Consider the following 23,565-nt stretch of genomic DNA (forward strand, 5'->3'; position numbering starts at 1 on the left):
ATGTCTCTCCCTCTCTCTCTTGGTCTCCTTATGTCTCTCCCTCTCTCTCTCTATTGGTCTCCTTATGTCTCCCCCTCTCTCTCTTGGTCTCCTGCTGCTCTCATCCCTCTGTCTCTCTCTCTCTCTCCTCTCTCTGTCTCTCCCTCGCTCTCTTCTGTATGTCATTGAATGTTTCTATGCTCTTGTTCTGTCTGGCATCTCTCTCTCTCTCTCTCTCTCTCTCTCTCTCTCTCTCTCTCACACACTCACTCACTCACTCACTCACCCACTCTCTCTTTTTCTCTCTAGTGATATGACAGTGAAGATCTGGTCAGCGAAGGAGGGGAAAAAGAGGTGACGGTCGAGCGGAGCGTTAGTGTGACATCATCATCAGTGGCCATCTTTTACTGAGGGTCTTCACCCCTGAACTCTGACCCTCACACCTCAGCCAATCAGGTGTGACACGACAGGACGTCATGGTTACCAATCATTACCGGGACGACTAAAGTTTTGATGGCATGTGTGGTCGCAAAGTTTACTCTCCTCTGAAAAAAAAAACATATTAGGAGTGTCTTGAACTGAAATGCAAAACAGCGAAGTTTGATCGTTTTTTGCCTTTTCTTGTTTCAACTACCAATCCCTCTCTAAGTGCCATTGAGATGTGATGTGATTTGGACAAGATAAAACCTTTCCTGTGCCAGATAATGCCTGTCTGTCTGAGGGACGTCCGTAGACACAGAGCTACAGACTGAATGAACTGCTTCTATTTAATACTCCTTCAATAAGAACCAGGACTCCAGGAAGTGAACGGACCCAGGGAGAGCACCATTCCTGAGCTGACTGGACACTTCCAGAGAGGAGGGCTGTTACTGTTTCATTCTCTGGTCTGAGTGCATTTCATGTGTTTGATACCATTCCATTGATTCCGTTCCAGCCGTTACAATGAGACGTCTTTCCCAATTAAGGTTCCACCGGCCTACTGCGGTGTCTCAGTGTACACTACACAGTAGGTAAACCTCAGAGAGGACTGAGGTGTCTCAGTGTACACTACACAGTAGGTAAACCTCAGAGAGGACTGTGGTGTCTCAGTGTACACTACACAGTAGGTAAACCTCAGAGAGGACTGAGGTGTCTCAGTGTACACTACACAGTAGGTAAACCTCAGAGAGGACTGAGGTGTCTGGTGTACACTACACAGTAGGTAAACCTCAGAGAGGACTGAGGTGTCTGGTGTACACTACACAGTAGGTAAACCTCAGAGAGGACTGAGGTGTCTCAGTGTACACTACACAGTAGGTAAACCTCAGAGAGGACTGAGGTGTCTGGTGTACACTACACAGTAGGTAAACCTCAGAGAGGACTGAGGTGTACTGTACACAATATACAGTAGGTTTGTTACAACCACTGAACAGTTTGTTGAGTTCATCTCAGCCCTGTGTGGTTCCTGTGTCTTCTTCTCTGAAAGAGCCCTAATGACATCACCACTGTCACCAGTCCTGTTTGGAACACACACACACACACACACACACACACACACACACACACCGCCGTACTGTCATCAGACTAGGAGTGCTTACTCTAGCAAGAATACATGAATACACACATAGGCAGGATTATAAGCACACAGAAACACACATACACACACACACACACACACACACACACACACACACACACACACTATCTCCTCCACCCCTACCAAGCAGTCACTCCACAAGGGCCAAAGTTCCAGATCATTATCTCTCTTGTCTTTATCGAGCCTGAATCTGCCTCCCTCCCAGGTGCCACCGTAGTCCCTATATAGGGCACTACTTTTGACCAGGGCCAACAGGGCTCTAGGGCCAACAGGGCTCTAGGGCCAACAGGGCTCTAGGGCCAACAGGGCTCTAGGGCCAACAGGGCTCTAGGGCCAACAGGGCTCTAGGGCCAATGGGGCTCTAGGGCCAACGGGGCTCTAGGGCCAACGGGGCTCTAGGACAACGGGGCTCTAGGACAACGGGGCTCTAGGACAACAGGGCTCTAGGACAACAGGGCTATAGGACAACAGGGCTCTAGGACAACAGGGCTCTAGGGACAACAGGGCTCTAGGACAACAGGGCTCTAGGACAACAGGGCCAACAGGGCTCTGGGGCCAACAGGGCTCTAGGACTAGGACAGGGCTCTTGAAAGTAGCAGACTATGTTGGAAATAAGGTTGCAATTTAGGAGGCAAACCCTCTCTCTCTCCACACTTCAATAAGCACCATGCAAATCACCATCTCAACCTCTCCCCTCTCCTCTTCCCCAGTGAGTCTGATATGCGGTGTGCTTCCTCTTTGAGCTTATTAGGGGTTCAGCAGCGAAGCTATATCAAGCCATTTGAAAAAAAAAACCTTTGAAAGCTCATGCCCCTGACTCCTCGTTTGAGCTTCAGACATTTGGTATGTAGGTCCCTCTCCTCACAAGGGAAATGATTGCCTCAAGGACCATGATGGATTTTCCGCCATTTTGAATGTTGTGAATAACATTTCGATCTGTCAAAACTTGACATCTTTCATCTATGGGTCCAAGGTCTCTCAATGCACTATTTTCCCAGGCTAATATGTCAAGCAACGATGTGGTCTCACACATAAATGACTATAAATCAGTCACGGATATTCCTATTTTAATCAAACTTTGTACACATGTTGCAAACACTGTCAAGACTCAACATATATGACCGCCCGGCTTGATTCGATCGTACGTAGCAAAATTTGAAATGGTGTTTTTTACATTGGATAAAAGTAGAGACTCCGAGCTATAAAATAGTATATCATACAGTGTAGTTGAGGAACAATGAGAAAGTAATTCTGCTTTGAAAGTTGATAAACTGGTAACCTCACTTTTGAGAAAATGGCCCTTGAATGTTTTGGTACACCTACTGGAGAGGTCTTTTTTTGTCTACACCCATTCAGCATCATTCACACCCTCTGAAGCATTAGCCCCGCCCATCTCTTTAAGGATTCACATTTGAGGCTCTGTGTCACGTGTGCTCCCTCTCTGACCTCTAGGTCAGCAGGCTTCTCGTTAGGGCGCACACCTGTCACCATTGTTACGCGCACCTGCGCATCATCAGACTCACCTGGACTCCATCACTTCCCTGATTACCTTCCCTATATATTCCACTCACTTTGGTTCCTTCCCTATATATGTCACTCCCTTTGGTTCCTTCCCTATATATGTCACTCCCTTTGGTTCCTTCGCTATATATGTCACTCCCTTTGGTTCCTTCCCTATATATGTCCCTCCCTTTGGTTCCTTCCCTATGTATGTCCCTTTGGTTCCTTCCCTATATATGTCCCTCCCTTTGGTTTCTTCCCTATATATGTCCCTCCCTTTGGTTCCTTCCCTATATATCTCCCTTTGGTTCCTTCCCTATATATGTCCCTCCCTTTGGTTCCTTCCCTATATATGTCCCTCCCTTTGGTTCCTTCCCTATATATGTCCCTCCCTTTGGTTCCTTCCCTATATATGTCCCTCCCTTTGGTTCCTTACCTATATATGTCACTCCCTTTGGTTCCTTCCCTATATATGTCACTCCCTTTGGTTCCTTCCCTATATATGTCTCTCCCTTTGGTTCCTTCCCTATATATGTCACTCCCTTTGGTTCCTTCCCTATATATGTCTCTCCCTTTGGTTCCTTCCCTATATATGTCCCTCCCTTTGGTTCCTTCCCTATATATGTCCCTCCCTTTGGTTCCTTCCCTATATATGTCACTCCCTTTGGTTCCTTCCCTATATATGTCCCTTTGGTTCCTTCCCTATATATGTCACTCCCTTTGGTTCCTTCCCTATATATGTCACTCCCTTTGGTTCCTTCCCTATATATGTCCCTTTGGTTCCTTTCCTATATATGTCCCTTTGGTTCCTTCCCTATATATGTCCCTCCCTTTGGTTCCTTCCCTATATATGTCCCTCCCTTTGGTTCCTTCCCTATATATGTCCCTCCCTTTGGTTCCTTCCCTATATATGTCCCTCCCTTTGGTTCCTTCCCTATATATGTCACTCCCTTTGGTTCCTTCCCTATATATGTCCCTCCCTTTGGTTCCTTCCCTATATATGTCCCTCCCTTTGGTTCCTTCCCTATATATGTCACTCCCTTTGGTTCCTTCCCTATATATGTCCCTCCCTTTGGTTCCTTCCCTATATATGTCACTCCCTTTGGTTCCTTCCCCAGGCGTTATTGTTTCTGTTCCAGTGTTATGTCTGTGCGTTGTTTGTGTTTCTTGTTTTGTATTTAGTTTATTTTATTTATTAAAACACTCCCTCCCTGAACTTGCTACCCGACTCTCAGCACACTCGTTACACTATGTACTAAACAACATAGGATTTCAAGACTAAAGGATGGTTTATACTACGAGTGTGTTCTTAAATGTAATCTAGAGTACCAGAGTGTGTTCTTAAATGTAATCTGGAGTACCAGAGTGTGTTCTTAAATGTAATCTGGAGTACCAGAGCATTTCTCTCTCGGGGGGTTCAGAGCGTTTCTCTCTCGGGGGGTTCAGAGCGTTTCTCTCGGGGGGTTCAGAGCATTTCTCTCTCGGGGTTTCAGAGCGTTTCTCTCTCGGGGGGTTCAGAGCGTTTCTCTCTCGGGGGGTTCAGAGCGTTTCTCTCTCGGGGGGTTCAGAGCGTTTCTCCCGGGGGTTTCAGAGCGTTTCTCTCTCGGGGGGTTCAGAGCCACACTGGACGCTCTGGCAGAGGAGTTGGGTTGATCCGAGCTTCTGACCTCAAAACGGCAGTCAAACACCCAAGCTAACTGGCTAGAGTTAACTAGCTACTTTCAGACACGCATGAGAGAACACCCCTGTGACCATTTTACTCGCCCTAGTAGAGCTGATTAGGCTGTTTTCATGTTACCCAGAGAGTTGGTGACTGTCACTGTGTTGCTGGCAACAATTTAATTACACTTTTTGCCGACGGTTACTGACACTGGTCGTATTCAACGGGTGTTGAGCGTTCGTAAATTCATCAGTTATTCTGTGCTCTCGCACACTCAGACGAGAGTGCTCTGAAATCGGAGTAGATAACCAGAGTGAATTTACCAGCTACGTCTATCGACAGTTGTCGCAGTGACATCATACACATTCTATTGAAATAGTTACTTGCATAGTGGAGTCTTGTAGCTAGACAGCTAGCTAAACAATGAACCATAATCCCAACCCATGACGTTACTACCCTGCATGAATCTGCAGGTAGCTAACCAACCAGGTTCAATGTTAGCTAGCTAACATTAGACTATAACTAGCAATGCAAATGGCAATTAATATTACTACACAGATCATACACATAACATTAGCTAGCTAACCAGCTGGTTAACATTAGCTAGCTAGCTAACAGTACACTTTAACTTGAAATGAAAACGACTTTCTGACAGAATTAGAAACGTGCAATATCTGAAAATGTAGTTAGCTAGACTCTTACTCGTGTACATGGATGGACACTTCTCCCTCTCTGTCACATATGCCATGGTTGTCCTTAGTTTAAAGATGTAATCCAGAGACCAGTGTTTATACAACAGCCTTCTGTGTTCTCTTTTCGACTCCGTCTGCTTAATTGCAATCAAACGGCAGCATTTTCTCCATCTCCTTAACTATCATACTCTAATTCCACTGATTTCAAAACTCGGTCCTCCAGAAAGTGGAGAGCAACACTAATGTAGTTCTACTACGTGATCACTTTCAAAAAAGACGCATTAGAAAGGATTACCAACACATACTAACCAGCTCATATTATAGACAGAAGCATGCCACATGGCAGACCAATCCGTTCTCATCTTTCGGCATGTTCAGCCAACTCATTATCTCAGCCAATCATGGGCTAGAGGGAAGGTTGCTGACTTTTTCCATTGCTAAACCAACTAGGCTCCTAATTTAACAATTGCATTCTTATTTACAGATAGTATAAAAGTTTGTTATTAAGGCACATGAAAGTTCACATGTTCCAGAAGGCGTTTCTGCCCAAAAAGTTTACGTTCAAATGGTGCCCCTGTGAAGTAGTGACACGCGACATACGCCTAGTTTCCTGAAACGAGTCACATATGCAAGCGCCTTCATATCGACCTCACGGTGGCGCTATAACACACACATTTTTATAACTCTTGATCTGTTTGACTCAGAGTGATGGAATTTGGCACACATGTTCAATGTTATGAGTCTAGATAACCTGTAAATAATGGTTGAGTTTGGCCACATTGTGGTGCTGTAGGACAGGAAAAACCATTCATGCAACCTCATTGGCTCGTAGCAGCCATATTGTTTCAGCTAGTCTTGGAAAATAGTGCATTTGGCAACGCATAGATGGCAACGCATAGATGGCAACGCATAGATGCTATATCCCTAATTTGGTGCCGATCGGTCCAGCAGTTGTGGAGAAGAAGACATTTAAAGTAGTCAACATAATTGAAAACTGTCCAAAATACATCGAAAGCACAATTATATTGCATGATCAGTTTGGTTTTGATTTGGCAAGCATGATGAACAGTACAGAAGTAGCTCGACCAAGGGTGACGTGTCCAAGTTGTCCTAATGATGACACAGGGGACACACAGGGGACACACAGGGGACACACAGCTGAACCCCGGCAACGCTGCTTCCAGCTTTATTTAGCTGCTGTAGCTGCTGCACCAGACCTGGATTCAAATACTATTGGAAATCTTTTAAGTACTTTCAGCATTTGCTTTAGCCTATCTGGAGTGCCAGGTGGGTGGGGTTTTCAGTTTGGGGACTATTCTATTGGCCCATGAAGCCAGGCAAGCTCAATCAAGCACAGATAAAGTATTTTACATTTTAAATTACGTTTCTAATAGTATTGTAACCCAGGTATTAACTGATGATAAGTGTAACTGCCGACGCCCATATAGAGCTGTGCTCACCTAGCTCTAAGTCTCCACTACAGAGACAGTGTTGAGAGGAATGGAGGAATGGTAATACTAGCCAGCATAATTGGCTGCTGTGTTAGCAGGTGGTGATGAGACGAGATATGCATTATGTAAATAGTCTGGAGAACTAGGTCAGGACAGAGAGGAGTGCTTCTGTACGTTACACATGGCACCCTATTCCCTACATAGTGCACTACTTTTGACCAGAGCCCTATGGGCGCTGTTGCGCCAGCTCTTCCCCTGTGCTTCTGCTGTGTGTGTGTGTGATGTTTGCTGTGTGCCTGTTGGGGTAGTGTGGGGGCGATCCCTAGCTTTACACACACTCACATTCACACAAATCCTCATGTATTTTTAGGTAATCCATCTTGCCTGGCAGGGCTTGGGTTTTACTGTCTGCTAAATGAAACATATTTATCTTCTAACCCTCTCACACCCCACACACGGCTGCACACACACACACACACACACACACACACACACACACCTGTGGCGTACCACTATCTCCTGGCACCTGTGATCAGAGAATCTTCCTTCCGTTCCATTGATTGACTCTCCCGTTCTGACCCTTTGAGAAGGGGACATTCTAATCAATTCACACTGATGATGTAACAAAGGCATTAACAAACTGTTTGATTCTCAAATTGAACATTCGGAAGAAATGTGAAAAGGGGACATTGTCACACTGACTTCCTGAGGAGATCTTTAGATTCCTAGTGATCACGGAGTCATGGGTAACTCACAACCTGTGAATATCTCTCTCTTGGTTATTGAGTGCACTTTATACGGTAAAGACTGCAAGCGTGTGTACTGTACCATGACAAAATGGCTTGAATCAGAGGAAAGGATTGGTGGTCCGGAAAAATAAAGGATCCCAAATTAAATCTACTGCAATGGGCATCTCCTGCAATGGGAGCCTCCTGCAATGGGCATCTCCTGCAATGGGAGCCTCCTGCAACGGGCATCTCCTGCAATGGGCATCTCCTGCAATGGGCATCTCCTGCAATGGGAATCATATGCAATTTGAATCTCAAAAATGTATTCTTAGAGATGTGAGGAGCTGTCTTTGAAGACTGAATCGATTTTGGTTTCTCTTCTAAGACATTTTGATGCTGCTAACTTGTTGTGAACAGTGTTCGATAAAGAGAAACAGAAGAAATAAGAAAAAGCAATCATGGATTTTGTGTTATTCTGAGCGGGTCTCGGCTCTGACTGTAGGTAGAGGGAGTGTAGACGATAGTCCCCCGATCCAGAGTCTCTGTAGAAACCCATAGTGTTTACCAAAGGCCTTGTTTATGAAGCCATCTGACCATTTTAAGACACTGTCGATGTTCCCTTGTCACAGAGGAAACATCTATATACTCCCTGTAGCCTGTTATGACTTACTTCATGACGTGTAACTATTATGCCTTGTTGACTCCCTGTGTCTTTCCTTGTGTTGTACCATTTAAAACATCATCTTCTCTTGTCTGTTCAGAGGACCAGGCTGAACGGTGAAGGATGTCGAGGGTCATCCCACAGCTGTTCCGATCACCTGTAGCGAGCTAACTGTGTGACGGTCTACTGTACTCTATTGACTGTGCAGTATCGGCCATTCATTCAGTGTGTTTCACAGTAGCTGTTAGAGAAAGCTGTGCAGTACTTACGCTGTTTTAAAGGTGCGCCTGCGTGTACATTTGCAGTAGAACAGAGATGCAGGGTCATAGTTGTGGAGAGGTGAAGAAGCCTTGTGTTCTAGTCAATGACATAAAAAAGGTACTGTAGGTACTTCCATTCCGGGATGGAACACTGACGATAACAATCTAAATTCCGACCCCTAACCTCAAAGGGTCAATGAAGCCAAACAGATGCACCCAAATCTCTTTGTTCTCCAGTTGGAAGCCCTATAGAGACAGCCCTCTCGTCAATTATTGATGTAGGTTCAGAGGCTTGTTCTCGTCTCCATCAGTACCTCTCTGTGGCTGGATCACTTGTATTATAATGTATTTTTATTGGAGGGGATATTTGGGCACAGTTTGGACTTCCTGGTTACCTAACGCCCCATACATTGAGGAATGACTTTCTTTCCTGTCTGTGTGCAGATTTGACCATCAGTATACCTGTGCTTCTCATTTCACCTCGAGATACACAGAACCAGTGAACCTCTCAACTCCTCTGAGACGCCTCTCCTTGTCTCAGCTTCGTGCCTCTGCTTTCAGGCCCACTGTCTTACAGTACGCATAGAAATACAATAAGTAGACAGGACATGGGTCCTCTGAATTCTGTATGAAATATGTCTATGTATTCTATTTCTATGGCTGTACAGAAGCTGTTACCATTCTCAGCCTTACTCCAGAAGTCTGTTCAGGAGGGTAAATGTTACAGAACATTCACATAGAAATATGTATGGTCTAGATGTGAATGCCTGTTTGTTTGTGAATTCTATTCGTTAGCTTTCATTTCTATCTTGAGATGTTCTGAACATTTTACCTCACTGAATATATCCCAGGCTGCTGTGCTGTGTTCTCAGGGCATTTAGACCTAAAATCAAACGCTGATCGAGCTGGTATGTAGGCCTAATCAAACGCTGACCGAGCTGGTATGTAGGCCTAATCAAACGCTGACCGAGCTGGTATGTAGGCCTAATCAAGCGCTGACCGAGCTGGTATGTAGGCCTGGTATAATATGTATTGAGTGGCTGTTCAGAAATGCACACAGAGTTCACACAGAGGGATGGATGCCTGTCTATTGCCTGCTCTGTTTCTCTTTCTGCTTTACAGGCAGATAAAGTGGGCAGGAACATGTCTCTGGCAGTATCTGTGAACCGGGGTCAAACTCTATACAAGGTACAAGGTCATACCAGGTGCCTTTTTATTTCACGGGCTTCTCCCCTTACGGACTGCTGTAAATGTTTGTACAGATGTATTGTTCTCTTCCTTACAACGTGCATGTGACCAAATACCATTGTAAAATATCTAAACATGTAAATGCTGTAATTACATGTATGATTTATGATGGATCAATAAATAGTTCCTTTAATGAACTAAAAAATGTCAACTGATAAAATCTCATTATTATGGTGGTGGTCTTTAAAAAACAACTTTTTGGGGGAAAGTTTTTACTGAAATCAATCTTCAATTGAACTATAATTTAACGATTGAATGATTAAATATATTTGTACGCAGTCACCTGTCAATGTTTGGGGCAACAGAGCAGCACGTTGGTGAGATACCACAGATGTGGGTGGATGGGAACACTGCTACTAGTCCTCTGTACCATCACTGATAGGATCTACTCCTCTGTACCATCACTGATAGGATCTACTCCTCTGTACCATCACTGATAGGATTTACTCCTCTGTACCATCACTGATAGGATCTACTGCTCTATATCTCCATACCATCACTGATAGGATCTACTGCTCCGTACCATCACTAATAGCATCTACTCCTCTGTACCATCACTGATAGGATCTACTCCTCTGTACCATCACTGATAGGATCTACTCCTCTGTACCATCACTGATAGGATCTACTCCTCTGTACCATCACTGATAGGATCTACTCCTCTGTACCATCACTGATAGGATTTACTCCTCTGTACCATCACTGATAGGATCTACTGCTCTATATCTCCATACCATCACTGATAGGATCTACTGCTCCGTACCATCACTAATAGGATCTACTCCTCTGTACCATCACTGATAGGATCTACTCCTCTGTACCATCACTGATAGGATCTACTCCTCTGTACCATCACTGATAGGATCTACTCCTCTGTACCATCACTGATAGGATTTACTCCTCTGTACCATCACTGATAGGATCTACTGCTCCATACCGTCACTGATAGGATCTACTCCTCTGTACCATCACTGATAGGATCTACTCCTCTGTACCATCACTGATAGGATTTACTCCTCTGTACCATCACTGATAGGATCTACTGCTCTATATCTCCATACCATCACTGATAGGATCTACTGCTCCGTACCATCACTAATAGGATCTACTCCTCTGTACCATCACTGATAGGATCTACTCCTCTGTACCATCACTGATAGGATCTACTCCTCTGTACCATCACTGATAGGATCTACTCCTCTGTACCATCACTGATAGGATTTACTCCTCTGTACCATCACTGATAGGATCTACTCCTCTGTACCATCACTGATAGGATCTACTGCTCCATACCGTCACTGATAGGATCTACTCCTCTGTACCATCACTGATAGGATCTACTCCTCTGTACCATCACTGATAGGATCTACTCCTCTGTACCATCACTGATAGGATCTACTCCTCTGTACCATCACTGATATGATTTACTCCTCTGTACCATCACTGATAGGATCTACTGCTCTATATCTCCATACCATCACTGATAGGATCTACTGCTCTGTACCATCACTGATAGGATCTACTCCTCTGTACCATCACTGATAGGATCTACTCCTCTGTACCATCACTGATAGGATCTACTCCTCTGTACCATCACTGATATGATTTACTCCTCTGTACCGTCACTGATAGGATTTACTCCTCTGTACCATCACTGATAGGATCTACTGCTCTATATCTCCATACCATCACTGATAGGATCTACTGCTCTGTACCATCACTGATAGGATCTACTCCTCTGTACCATCACTGATAGGATCTACTCCTCTGTACCATCACTGATAGGATTTACTCCTCTGTACCATCACTGATAGGATCTACTGCTCTGTACCATCACTGATAGGATATTCTCCTCTGTACCATCACTGATAGGATTTACTCCTCAGTACCATCACTGATAGGATCTACTCCTCTGTACCAACACTGATATGATTTACTCCTCTGTACCAACACTGATAGGATCTACTCCTCTGTACCATCACTGATAGGATTTACTCCTCTGTACCATCACTGATAGGATCTACTGCTCTATATCTCCAGACCATCACTGATAGGATCTACTGCTCTGTACCATCACTGATAGGATATACTCCTCTGTACCATCACTGATAGGATCTACTCCTCTGTACCATCACTGATAGGATTTACTCCTCTGTACCATCACTGATAGGATCTACTGCTCTGTACCATCACTGATAGGATCTACTCCTCTGTACCATCACTGATAGGATCTACTCCTCTGTACCATCACTGATAGGATCTACTCCTCTGTACCATCACTGATAGGATTTACTCCTCTGTACCATCACTGATAGGATCTACTCCTCTGTACCATCACTGATAGGATCTACTGATCTGTACCATCACTGATAGGATCTACTGCTCTGTACCATCACTGATAGGATCTACTCCTCTGTACCATCACTGATAGGATCTACTCCTCTGTACCATCACTGATAGGATCTACTCCTCTGTACCATCACTGATAGGATCTACTGCTCTGTACCATCACTGATAGGATCTACTGCTCTGTATCATCACTGATAGGATCTACTCCTCTATATCTTTGTACCATCACTGATAGGATCTACTCCTCTGTACCATCACCGATAGGATCTACTCCTCTGTACCATCACTGATAGGATCTACTCCTCTATATCTTTGTACCATCACTGATAGGATCTACTCCTCTGTACCATCACTGATAGTATCTACTCCTCTATATCTCTGTACCAACACTGATAGGATCTACTCCTCTGTACCATCACTGATAGGATCTACTCCTCTGTACCATCACTGATAGTATCTACTCCTCTATATCTCTGTACCAACACTGATAGGATCTACTCCTCTGTACCATCACTGATAGGATCTACTCCTCTGTACCATCACTGATAGGATCTACTCCTCTGTACCATCACTGATAGGATCTACTCCTCTGTACCATCACTGATAGTATCTACTCCTCTATATCTCTGTACCAACACTGATAGGATCTACTCCTCTGTACCATCACTGATAGGATCTACTCCTCTGTACCATCACTGATAGTATCTACTCCTCTATATCTCTGTACCAACACTGATAGGATCTACTCCTCTGTACCATCACTGATAGGATCTACTCCTCTGTACCATCACTGATAGGATCTACTCCTCTGTACCATCACTGATAGGATCTAGTCCACTGTACCACCACTGATAGGATCTACTCCTTTATATCTCCATACCAGCACTGATAGGATCTACTCCTCTTTACCATCACTGATAGGATCTACTCCTCTGTACCATCACTGATAGGATCTACTCCTCTGTACCATCACTGATAGGATCTAGTCCACTGTACCACCACTGATAGGATCTACTCCTTTATATCTCCATACCAGCACTGATAGGATCTACTCCTCTGTACCATCACTGATAGGATCTACTCCTCTATATCTCTGTACCAACACTGATAGGATCTACTCCTCTATATCTCTGTACCAACACTGATAGGATCTACTTCTCTATATCTCTGTACCAACACTGATAGGATCTACTCCTCTGTACTAACACTGATAGGATCTACCCCTCTGTACCATCACTGATAGGATCTACTCCTCTGTACCATCACTGATAGGACCTACTCCTCTGTACCACCACTGATAGGATCTACTCCACTGTACCATCACTGATAGGATCTACTCCTCTGTACCATCACTGATAGGATCTACTCCTCTGTACCAACACTGATAGGATCTACTCCTCTGTACCATCACTGATAGGATCTACTCCTCTGTACCATCACTGATAGGACCTACTCCTCTGTACCACCACTGATAGGATCTACTCCTCTGTACCATCACTGATAGGATCTACTCCTCTGTACCATCACTGATAGGATCTACTCCTCTGTACCATCACTGATAGGATCTACTCCTCTGTACCATCACTGATAGGATCTACTCCTCTGTACCATCACTGATAGGATCTACTCCTCTGTACCATCACTGATAGGATCTACTCCTCTGTACCAACACTGATAGTATCTAACACACTACTAGGGACTCTAATCACATAGATTGTTCCCCCTCTCCTTCCATTTACCAAACAAATGCCAACAAGAGAGAGAAATAGACAGATAAAAACAAATGACATATGTAAGAGCAGTTTATCAACTTTTTAGAAGGTAAAGATGAGGGCACTGCCCAGGGGGTTTAAACACTTGCTTATTCTCTTCCTCGCGTTTGCACCTTGGAGGCAGTGGTGGTGGCAGCAGCAATCACATTCCCCTCTCATGCATCTTCATTTCCTGTGCAGATTGTGATCATTAACTGGTCTGGGTAGAGCTCGTCGAGGGTTCTCCACGGGAGACTCTGTCACAGTGATGTATGGCAGCCGTTAAACTTGGAGAGGAGGAGGAAACTACTTTATAATGTTTCAGAATGCCCCCCCCCCCCACACACACACACACAAAACAGGCACACATACAGGCACACACAAGGGCACACACACTCTCACTCACTCACTCACTCACTCACTCTCAATTCAATTTCAGTTTAAGGGGCTTTATTGGGAAACAGTGAAGTAGATTAAAAAAATGAACACTCACAGAAGTTCCAAAAGAATCAAGGCATTTCAAATGTCATTATGGTATCGTTGGCCCTCGCTTCATATCCGTCACCACTGTCTCCACGTCATCTATAGGTCGTTGCTAGGTAAAGCCCCGCCTTATCTCAGCTCCCTGGTCACCATAGCAGCATCCATCTGCAGCACGCGCTCCAGCAGGTATATTTCACTGGTCACCCCCAAAGCCAACTGCTACTTTGGCCACCTTTCCTTCCAGTTCTCTGCTGTCAATGACTGGAGCGAACTGTAAAAATCACTGAAGCTGGAGACTCATATCTCCCTCACTAGCTTTAAGCACCAGCTGTCAGAGCAGCTCACAGATCACTGCACCTGTACATAGCCCATCTGTAAATAGTCCATCCAACTACCTCATCATCATATTGTTATTTATTTTGCTCCTTTGCATCCTGGTATCTCTACTTGCACACTCATCTTCTGCACATCTATCACCCCAGTGTTTCATTTGCCAAATTTCGCCACATTTCCAAATTTCACCACTATGGCCTATTTATTGCCTCACCCCCCTTATCCTACCTCATTTGCACACACTGTATATAGACTTTCTCTATTCTATTATTGACTGTATGTTTGTTTTACTCCATGTGTAACTCTGTGTTGTTGTTTGTGTCGCACTGCTTTGCTTTATCTTGGCCAAGTCGCAGTTGTAAATGAGAACTTGTTCTCAACTGGCCTGCCTGCTAAATAAAGGTGAAATAAAAAATAAATATATACATATATATATATATAAGTGTTGTAATGATGTGCAAATAGTTAAAGTACAAAAGGGAAAATAAATAAACATAAATATGGGTTGTATTTACAATGGTGTTCGTTCTTCACTGGTAGCCATTTTCTTGTGGCAACAGGTCACAAATATTGCTGCTGTGACACACTGTGGTATTTCACCCAATAGACAAGGGAGTTTATCAAAATTGGATTTGTTTTCAAATTCTTTCTGTGTCTGTGTTATCTGAGGGAAATTTATGTCTCTAATATGATCATACGTTGGGCAGGGGGTTAGGAAGTGCAGCTCAGTTTCCACCTCATTTTGTGGGCAGTGTGCACATGGCCTGTCTCCTCTTGAGAGCCAGGTCTGCCTGCGACGGCCTTTCTCAATAGCAAGGCTATGCTCACTGAGTCTGTACATAGTCAAAGATTTCCTTCATTTTGGGTCAGTCACAGTGGTCAGGTATTCTGCCGCTGTGTACTCTCTGTGTAGGGCCAAATAGCATTCTAGTTTGCTTCATTTTTTTGTTAATTCTTTCCAATGTGTCAAGTAATTATCTTTTTGTTTTCTCGTGATTTGGTTGGGTCTAATTGTGTTGCTGTCCTGGGGCTCTGTTTTTTTATTTTTTTATTTCACATTTATTTAACCAGGTAAGCCAGTTGAGAACAAGTTCTCATTTACAACTGCGACCTGGCCAAGATAAAGCATAGCAGTGTGAACAGACAACACAGAGTTACACATGGGGTAAACAATTAACAAGTCAATAACACAGTGGAAAAAAAGAGAGTCACACACATACATTGTGTGCAAAAGGCATGAGAAGGTAGGCGGATAATTACAATTTTGCAGATTAACACTGGAGTGATAAATGATCAGATGGTCATATACAGGTAGAGATACTGGTGTGCAAAAGAGCAGAAAAGTAAATAAATAAACAGTATGGGGATGAGGTAGGTAAATTGGGTGGGCTATTTACCGATGGACTATGTACATCTGCAGCGATCGGTTAGCTGCTCAGATAGCAGATGTTTGATGTTGGTGAGGGAGATAAAAGTCTCCAACTTCAACGATTTTTGCAATTCGTTCCAGTCACAGGCAGCAGAGAACTGGAAGGAAAGGCGGCCAAATGAGGTGTTGGCTTTAGGGATGATCAGTGAGATACAACTGCTGGAGCGCGTGCTACAGGTGGGTGTTGCCATTGTGACCAGTGAACTGAGATAAGGCGGAGCTTTACCTAGCATGGTAGTGTGTTTGTGAACAGAGCCCCAGGACCAGCTTGCTTAGGGGACCCTTCTCCAGGTTCATCTCTCTGTAGGTGATGGCTTTGTTATGGAAGGTTTGGGAATCGCTTCCTTTTAGGTGGTTGTAACGTCTCTTTTCTGGATTTTGATCATTAGTGGGTATCGGCCTAATTCTGCTCTGCATGCATTATTTTGTGTTTTAACGTTGTACACAGAGGATATTTTTGCAGAATTCTGCGTGCAGAGTCTCAATTTGGTGTTAGTCCCATTTTGTGAATTCTTGGTTGGTGAGTGGACCCCCCTTCTTGCCTTGTCTCTCAGATCGTTCACAGCTTTGTGGAAGTTACCTGTGGTGCTGATGTTTAGGCCGAGGTATGTTTAGTTTGTGTGCTCTAGGGCAACGGTGTCTAGATTGAATTTGTAGTTGTGGTCCTGGCAATTGGACCTTTCTTGGAACACCATTATTTTGGTCTTACTGAGATTTACTGTCAGGGTTCCCAGGTCTGACAGAATCCCGGCAGAAGAACTAGGTGCTGTTGTAGGCCCTCCTTGGTTGGGGACAGAAGCACCAGATAATCTCCGTCTCTCTTCACTTCCTCCAATAATACATTCAAAAACGTTGTTTTATCTTCTCTTTAATGTAATTTTCATGAGATGTTTTATAATTGCTTTCTGTGGGGGTGTCGTCCCATTTGGTAATCTGTCAGTCTCTCTCTGCTTTGTTTTCCCCCTCTCCCCAGTTATCCAAAACACTCTAACATTGTTTGCACTCACTATGTCTAATTCTAGCATTATAATATCGTAAATACAAGCCTCAAAGTTTCCCAGACTTTGTTTTTCCTTGTCAGTTACCCAACACTCCCTAACTATTTTACCAACTATTTTTTGCATAAAAAATGTGGTGTCTCGGTGTTAGGCATAGGGACACATCCTGCCATTCATTATATTATCTACCATAAAGAAAAACACTTATAACAGAATATCACTCCAAGGTTTACCTCTTACGAATCCAGACAATTCCAACACATACAGCACATTATAAACTATCAATCATATTACTTAGAACAGGGTAGCTCTCTACTCCCCGAAAATAGCTACTGTAATAAAGTAACCCTTTGGTGAACTTGAACATCACATCCGTCATTGACTAGTAGGCCATACAACTCATTTCTTTCAGGAAGTGTTGCGATTTGAGTAGGTAGCAGCAGGATATGTGTTCAGCCTTGACCTTTCAGTACAGTTATGGTTAGAGTAACCAGAGAGCTGATTTCCCTTGTTCTGTCATGTCCTCTCTCCCCTGGGTCTGAGCGGTCTAGAGATGGACGATAACAACTGGTGGTCTATGACGCAGAGAGACGAAAGGAGAAAGAGATAGATAGAAATGGGGAGGAATTGAAAGACAGGAATTGAAAGGGGATATGGTAGGACAGGGGATCACAGAGAGACTGAGGAATACAGACAGGGTACTCTGTGTGGAGGGAGTTCATTGGAGAGAAGCAGGGAACTGAGAGAGAGAGAGAGCATCTGCATGGGTTTAGACAGAGAACCAAGACTCTGTCAGCAGAACGACATGGCCTAATCTACTTCCTCTCTTTGTATGGAACGCTGTTTGGGTCAAATAAGCTTGTTGACCGATCAGGACCTCAATATGACTGATCACATAATAATTTAACGCGTTCATACATGATTTACGTTGTTATTACAAATTGATTACACTATCACTTGTATTTCACAACAACTGTGAATTGAGCCACATTTATTGTAAACCTATGTGTATTGAACTCTATTCCCGAGGATAAACCATACTTAGTTGGGAAAAAAATATCTTGGGTATTGAGTAGACTGATACCCCATTTCATTGATCCCAAATCCTTAGTTAAAGCTGTACATTGCAATATGAATGTCAAAACACACAATAGGCTGCTGACTGGGGAGATGATTTCACACAGTCACAGTCCCGCTATAAGGCTAATATTTGCGTAAACTGTGTCACAGTTGTGTTCTGTGGGTGTCACCGAGTAGACCGATACCCCATTTCATTGCTTCACATTCCAACCTTGTTTAACGTTATCTAGTCTAAATATGACATGATCACTTTCATCGCTTTCAAAGAGGTACCTCTATTTTGAAGGCAAACCGCAAATTCCACTATTGTGCCTAATCCTTATTGTGGCAAGCTTCACAAAACATAACCCGGTGCAGTCAAGCCTCACTAGCCAGATGAAGCTACCTGGCTGCTTCTAATGTTAGCTTTGTGCAACAGGGTTAAGTTGCTGGATAGCTAGTTATTTCAATAGGCGAACAACAAGTGGCTACCAGGCTAATACTTATTCACAAGGATTCCTAAATCATTTCTAAGAATATTGAAATGGACTGCAGGTTCTACTGGTCATTGTTTTCAGGCTGGTTGTATTGGTGCTAGCTAGGTACCGAGCTAAAGCTAGCTACCCCAGAAGTTGCGGTCGAACAAATAATGCCTTAAATAATGCCAGCGTGGTATTGTAAACCCATCGTTCGTGGCCAGTGTTTGTTTTTGCAAACTTTTTTGTACATATTTGACAGTGCTGCTGATAGTAGTGGTGGCGCCGGGCTTGCATGTGCAAATTCACAAAACTCGAAAATAGAACTGTGCTATTTGACGTGTATCTTTTTTTTGACATTTAAAGACCCAAACGGCGTTCCATAGCTTTGAGTTTGGGCTTAGTCACTCAGTGTGTGTGGTTTACACACTGTGTTCACACAATGAGCCACATCTCATTAAGGATACCGGTGAGTTAACTGTTGAGCAGAAAAAAAAAGGAAAAACAATTTCACGGCACTGTGAAAACTTCCATTAAAAAACTTTGAAGAGCTGAACATCAGACGTTACCTCCATGCAGTCGTAATCAATGGGTTCAATACTTATTGAAGTATTGGGATTGAAATACTTTTTTAAAAGGTATAATGGAGCGTAATTAACCACCTCTATTACTCATCACCTGTGATATTTAGAACCTTTATTTGACCATAGATATGGATAGACTAGAACATACCGTATATGACATGAGAAACACGTTCGATAGTGATGACATCATAGGCAGGTCGTACAGATTCGTGTTTCTTAGTGATGACATCATAGGCAGGTCGTACAGATTCGTGTTTGTTAGTGATGACATCATGAATTGTGTCCCCACAAGGTTAGCTGTACTAGACCGTGTGTGTCATATTTAGCTGAAGCATCATAGACACTCCACTAGCTACATTCCAATAAACCAGCTTCTCTACTGTTAGAACACACAGGACCTTCTCAATCTCTCTATCCATTTCTCCCAGCAGCCTTTGCAACAGAAGCACATTTATTTTCCCTGTCAGAATGACATCAAAGTCCACTAACATTGAAGAACATACACTTATCCTTATCCTGATTTACTTCACTTTGGTACTCTTCAGATGATCATAGGTAAAAACTCTCGGCCTCTGACTACAGATTCAGTAAGGTATCGCACACTGTCTTTTCAGTTAGTCTTCTTCCCTTTCTTCTTCTGCTCCTCTCCTTCTGCAGTATCTGCAGTTTCTTCCCTCCCGCTCTGACCCGTTACAGCTGGGTTTCCTGTTTCCTTCCATGGCAGGAAGCTGTAAGACACCAGGGCTGTGATGAGATACATGAGCATGCCGGTGTAGTGCCCCACCACCAAGCAGAGTGGCTGTGCCAGGACGAACAGACAGAAGACATTGACGCTGGCGCTCTCTGCCAGCTCCACCCGGTCCTCCTGACTGGCACGCAGCACGCCGAAGAAATATATCAACGCCACCGCCGGGTAAAAGGCCAACTCAACCATGGTGACGTCCGAGATGTCCCAGACGTAGACACGCAGACTTAGAACACGCCACACACTCCTCACAGGGAAACCAGAGGTTCCACACACATGTACTCCTTGGTCTTTCAGTCCTGCCGACACGCAGAGAAGACAGATGAGATGTGAGGGTGTGTCCTGCAGAGAGAGAACGATGGACCTTTGATCATCAGTCCTGTTGGATCAGTAAAACATTAGCTAGTATCTGATGGGGTCAAAGCCTTCTCACACTCACACTGTGTGTGTGTGTGTGTGTGTGTGTGTGTGTGTGTGTGTGTGTGTGTGTGTGTGTGTGTGTGTGTGTGTGTGTGTGTGTGTGTGTGTGTGTGTGTGTGTGTGTGTGTGTGTGTCAAGCTATATTACCCAAGTCTTATCTGATGGGGCCAAGGCCTTATGTGCCACAGCATACAGCTATAACTACTGACAACAGATAAGATAAAAATATATATTTTTAAACACTGTAACCTACGCACCTCTTGGTATTAAAGAGATGCATTATCAAAAGCTCTCAGCACAGTGCTGACAATGCACCAGTTGTGATGAAGAGGCTACTTTGGGATGCTGGTCTTCCAGGCAGAGTTGCAAAGAAAAAGCCATATTTCACACTGGCCAATAAAAAGAAAAGATTAAGATGGGCAAAAGAACACAGACACTGGACAGAGGAACTGTGCCTAGAAGGCCAGCATCCCGGAGTCGCCTCTTCAATGTTGACGTTGAGACTGGTGTTTTGCGGGTACTATTTAATGAAGCTGTCAGTTGAGGACTTGAGGCATCTTTCTCTCAAACTAGACGCTAATGTACCTGTCCTCTTGCTAAGTTGTGCACCGGGGCCTCCCACTCCTCTTTCTATTCTGGTTAGAGACAGTTTGCGCTGTTCTGGGAGTAGTACACAGCTTTGTATGAGATCATCAGTTTCTTGGCAATTTCTGGCATGGAATAGCCTTCATTACTCAGAACAAGAATTGACTGATGAGTTTTCGAAGAAAGTACTTCGTTTCTGGACATTTTGAGCCTGTAATGAACCCACAAATGCTGATGCTCCAGATACTCAACTAGTCTAAAGAAGGACAGATGTATTGCTTCTTTTTTTCAGACAACAGTTTTCAACTGTGCTAACATAATTGCAAAAGGGTTTTCTAATGAGCCTTTTGAAATGATAAACTTGGATTAGCTAACACAATGTGCCATTGGAACACGGGAGTGATGGTTGCTGATAATGGGCCTGCTGTTTCCAGCTACAATCGTCATTTACAACATTAACAATATCTACACTGTACATCTGTAATTTTAAATGTTTTGCTTTTCTTTCAAAAACAAGTATTTCTAAGTGAACCCAAACTTTTGAATTGTAGTGTAGGTTAAGATGACCATCTATCTATCGATTTAGTTATTGAATCTACGACAGGGTCATAGTTGAGACTATGCGGTCAATCTCTGGCAAAATATGAATGCCGAGATATGTAAAGCATTCCGTTGCATTCACAAAAAGAAGTCAGAAGTGTAGGTCTACATCTTTCCTCCTCCTTCAGCATCATAATTGAGGATGTTGCATTATTTATTTTGGTCCAAAAGTATGGAATTGCACAAGTCTGTAAGAAACTAAATTACATTGTCTGCATAAAGAGCAATCCGATGTTCCAATCTGATCTATTCTGACACCTTAAATATTTGGGTGGGACCTAACAGCTATGGCTAGAGGCTCAATGGCTAGGATAAACAGGAGAGGAGAAAGAAGGCAGCCCTGCCTAAAACCCCTGCAGATGTCAAAGGTTTTTGATACCGTATTAGTAGTAAGTATCTCTGCAGTGGGATTTGTTCAAGTTCAAACAGGTGCCATTAATACAGGTAACGAATGGAGGACAGAGGAGCCTCTTAAAGAAGAAGTTACAGGTCTGTGAGAGCCAGAAATCTTGCTTGTTTGTAGGTGACCAAATACTTATTTTCCACCATAATTTGCAAGTAAATTCATTAAAAATCCTACAATGTGATTTTCTGGAATTTTTTTTCTCATTTTGTCTGTCATAGTTGAAGTGTACCTATTATGAAAATTACACGCCTCTCTCATCTTTTTAAGTGGGAGAACTTGCACAATTGGTGGCTGACTAAATACTTTTTTGCCCCACTGTATATATATTATCTTTATCCATTTACAAAAGCTCTCACCACAACCAAGTTAACACTTCAAAAAGATAGGGACATTGAACCCTGTCGAAGGCCATCTCTGCGTCCAATGACAGGATCGCAGTGTCTGACGAGCCAAATCTAGCATGTAGAACATTTTAGCACTCTCCTAACATTATGAAATTCTTCACGACCTTGAATAAAGCCATTTTGGTCTCTACCCACCACATCTGGGAGGAAACCCTCCAACCTCCTTGCAAGTGCTTTACAAAGAACCTTAGTGTCAGAAATCAAAAGTGAAACGATAGGAATCACATTTGGTATGCAGCTTTCCTGGTTTTAGGAGCAGAGTGATCAGAGCTCCTTCTTAAAGAAGGGGGCAAGAGACCATTTTTGTAAGATTCCAAAAACATCTCCAGGAGTGGGGGGGGGGGGGGGGGGGGGGGGGGGCAGTTTGTTCTTAAATCTCTTGTAGATGTCAATGGACAGCCCATCTGGCCCAGTTGCCCTCATACCATCAATTGCATTGGAAATTTCCTTCAGTCAGCTCAGCATTAAGAATATCCTTAGATTCATATGAAATATTGGGAAACCCTAATCTAAAAGGTTAGCCTGGGTGTCAGTTTCAGGAGGATACTCTGATACATATAATTGTTCATAAAAGGATTTAAAGGTATTATCTCCCGAGGGTCACAGCTCCCCCTGTATCCTGAATTTAATTGACTGCTCTCTCTGCTTGTAGCGGTTTGATTCGCCAGGCAAAAAGCTTCCCAGCTTTTTCACCCTGGTCATAATAGGATTGGTTTAGTCTCAATAAGCTTCCTACCCGCAAAAGCTCTGTTATGTTGAGCCCTGAGCATCTCCTTGTGTGCACCTGTGGAATTAGTGAGACATTTCTCTCCAGAGTTTTAGTTTCAAGTAATTTCATTTTTTGCCATGGTATTTTTTTAAACTTGGAGCTGGTGGCAATATACAGTGGGGAGAACAAGTATTTGATACACTGCCGATTTTGCAGGTTTTCCTACTTACAAAGCATGTAGAGGTCTAATTTTTTATCATAGGCACACTTTAACTGTGAGAGACGGAATCTAAAACAAAAATCCAGAAAATCACATTGTATGATTTATAAGTAATTAATTTGCATTTCTTGCTGTGAGATGTTACCCCACTCTTCCACCAAGGCACTTGGGGGGGGGCTAGCCCTCACCCTCCGATCCAACAGGTCCCAGGCGTGCTCAATGGAATTGAGGTCCGGGCTCTTCGCTGGCCACTTTTTGC

The 23,565-nt window shown here is 43.6% G+C and overlaps 1 protein-coding gene across 2 annotated transcripts in view; it reads left to right on the plus strand.

The window, feature by feature from the left end:
* LOC110493278 (kinesin-like protein KIF21B) overlaps nucleotides 1–3,145 on the plus strand; it is a 142,987-nt gene extending 139,842 nt beyond the window's left edge. For both annotated transcript variants that reach the window (XM_036950810.1, XM_036950809.1), the window contains one exon: nucleotides 289–3,145. Coding sequence is in view for 1 of the 2 variants with exons in the window: in XM_036950809.1 (XP_036806704.1) it covers nucleotides 289–337 (49 nt within the window). In the remaining variant the exon portion in view is untranslated. The remainder of the gene's footprint in view (nucleotides 1–288) is intronic.
* Nucleotides 3,146–23,565: the final 20,420 nt, after the last annotated feature.

This window comes from Oncorhynchus mykiss, chromosome 17 (assembly GCF_013265735.2).
Source record: "Oncorhynchus mykiss isolate Arlee chromosome 17, USDA_OmykA_1.1, whole genome shotgun sequence".
NCBI lineage: Eukaryota > Metazoa > Chordata > Actinopteri > Salmoniformes > Salmonidae > Oncorhynchus > Oncorhynchus mykiss.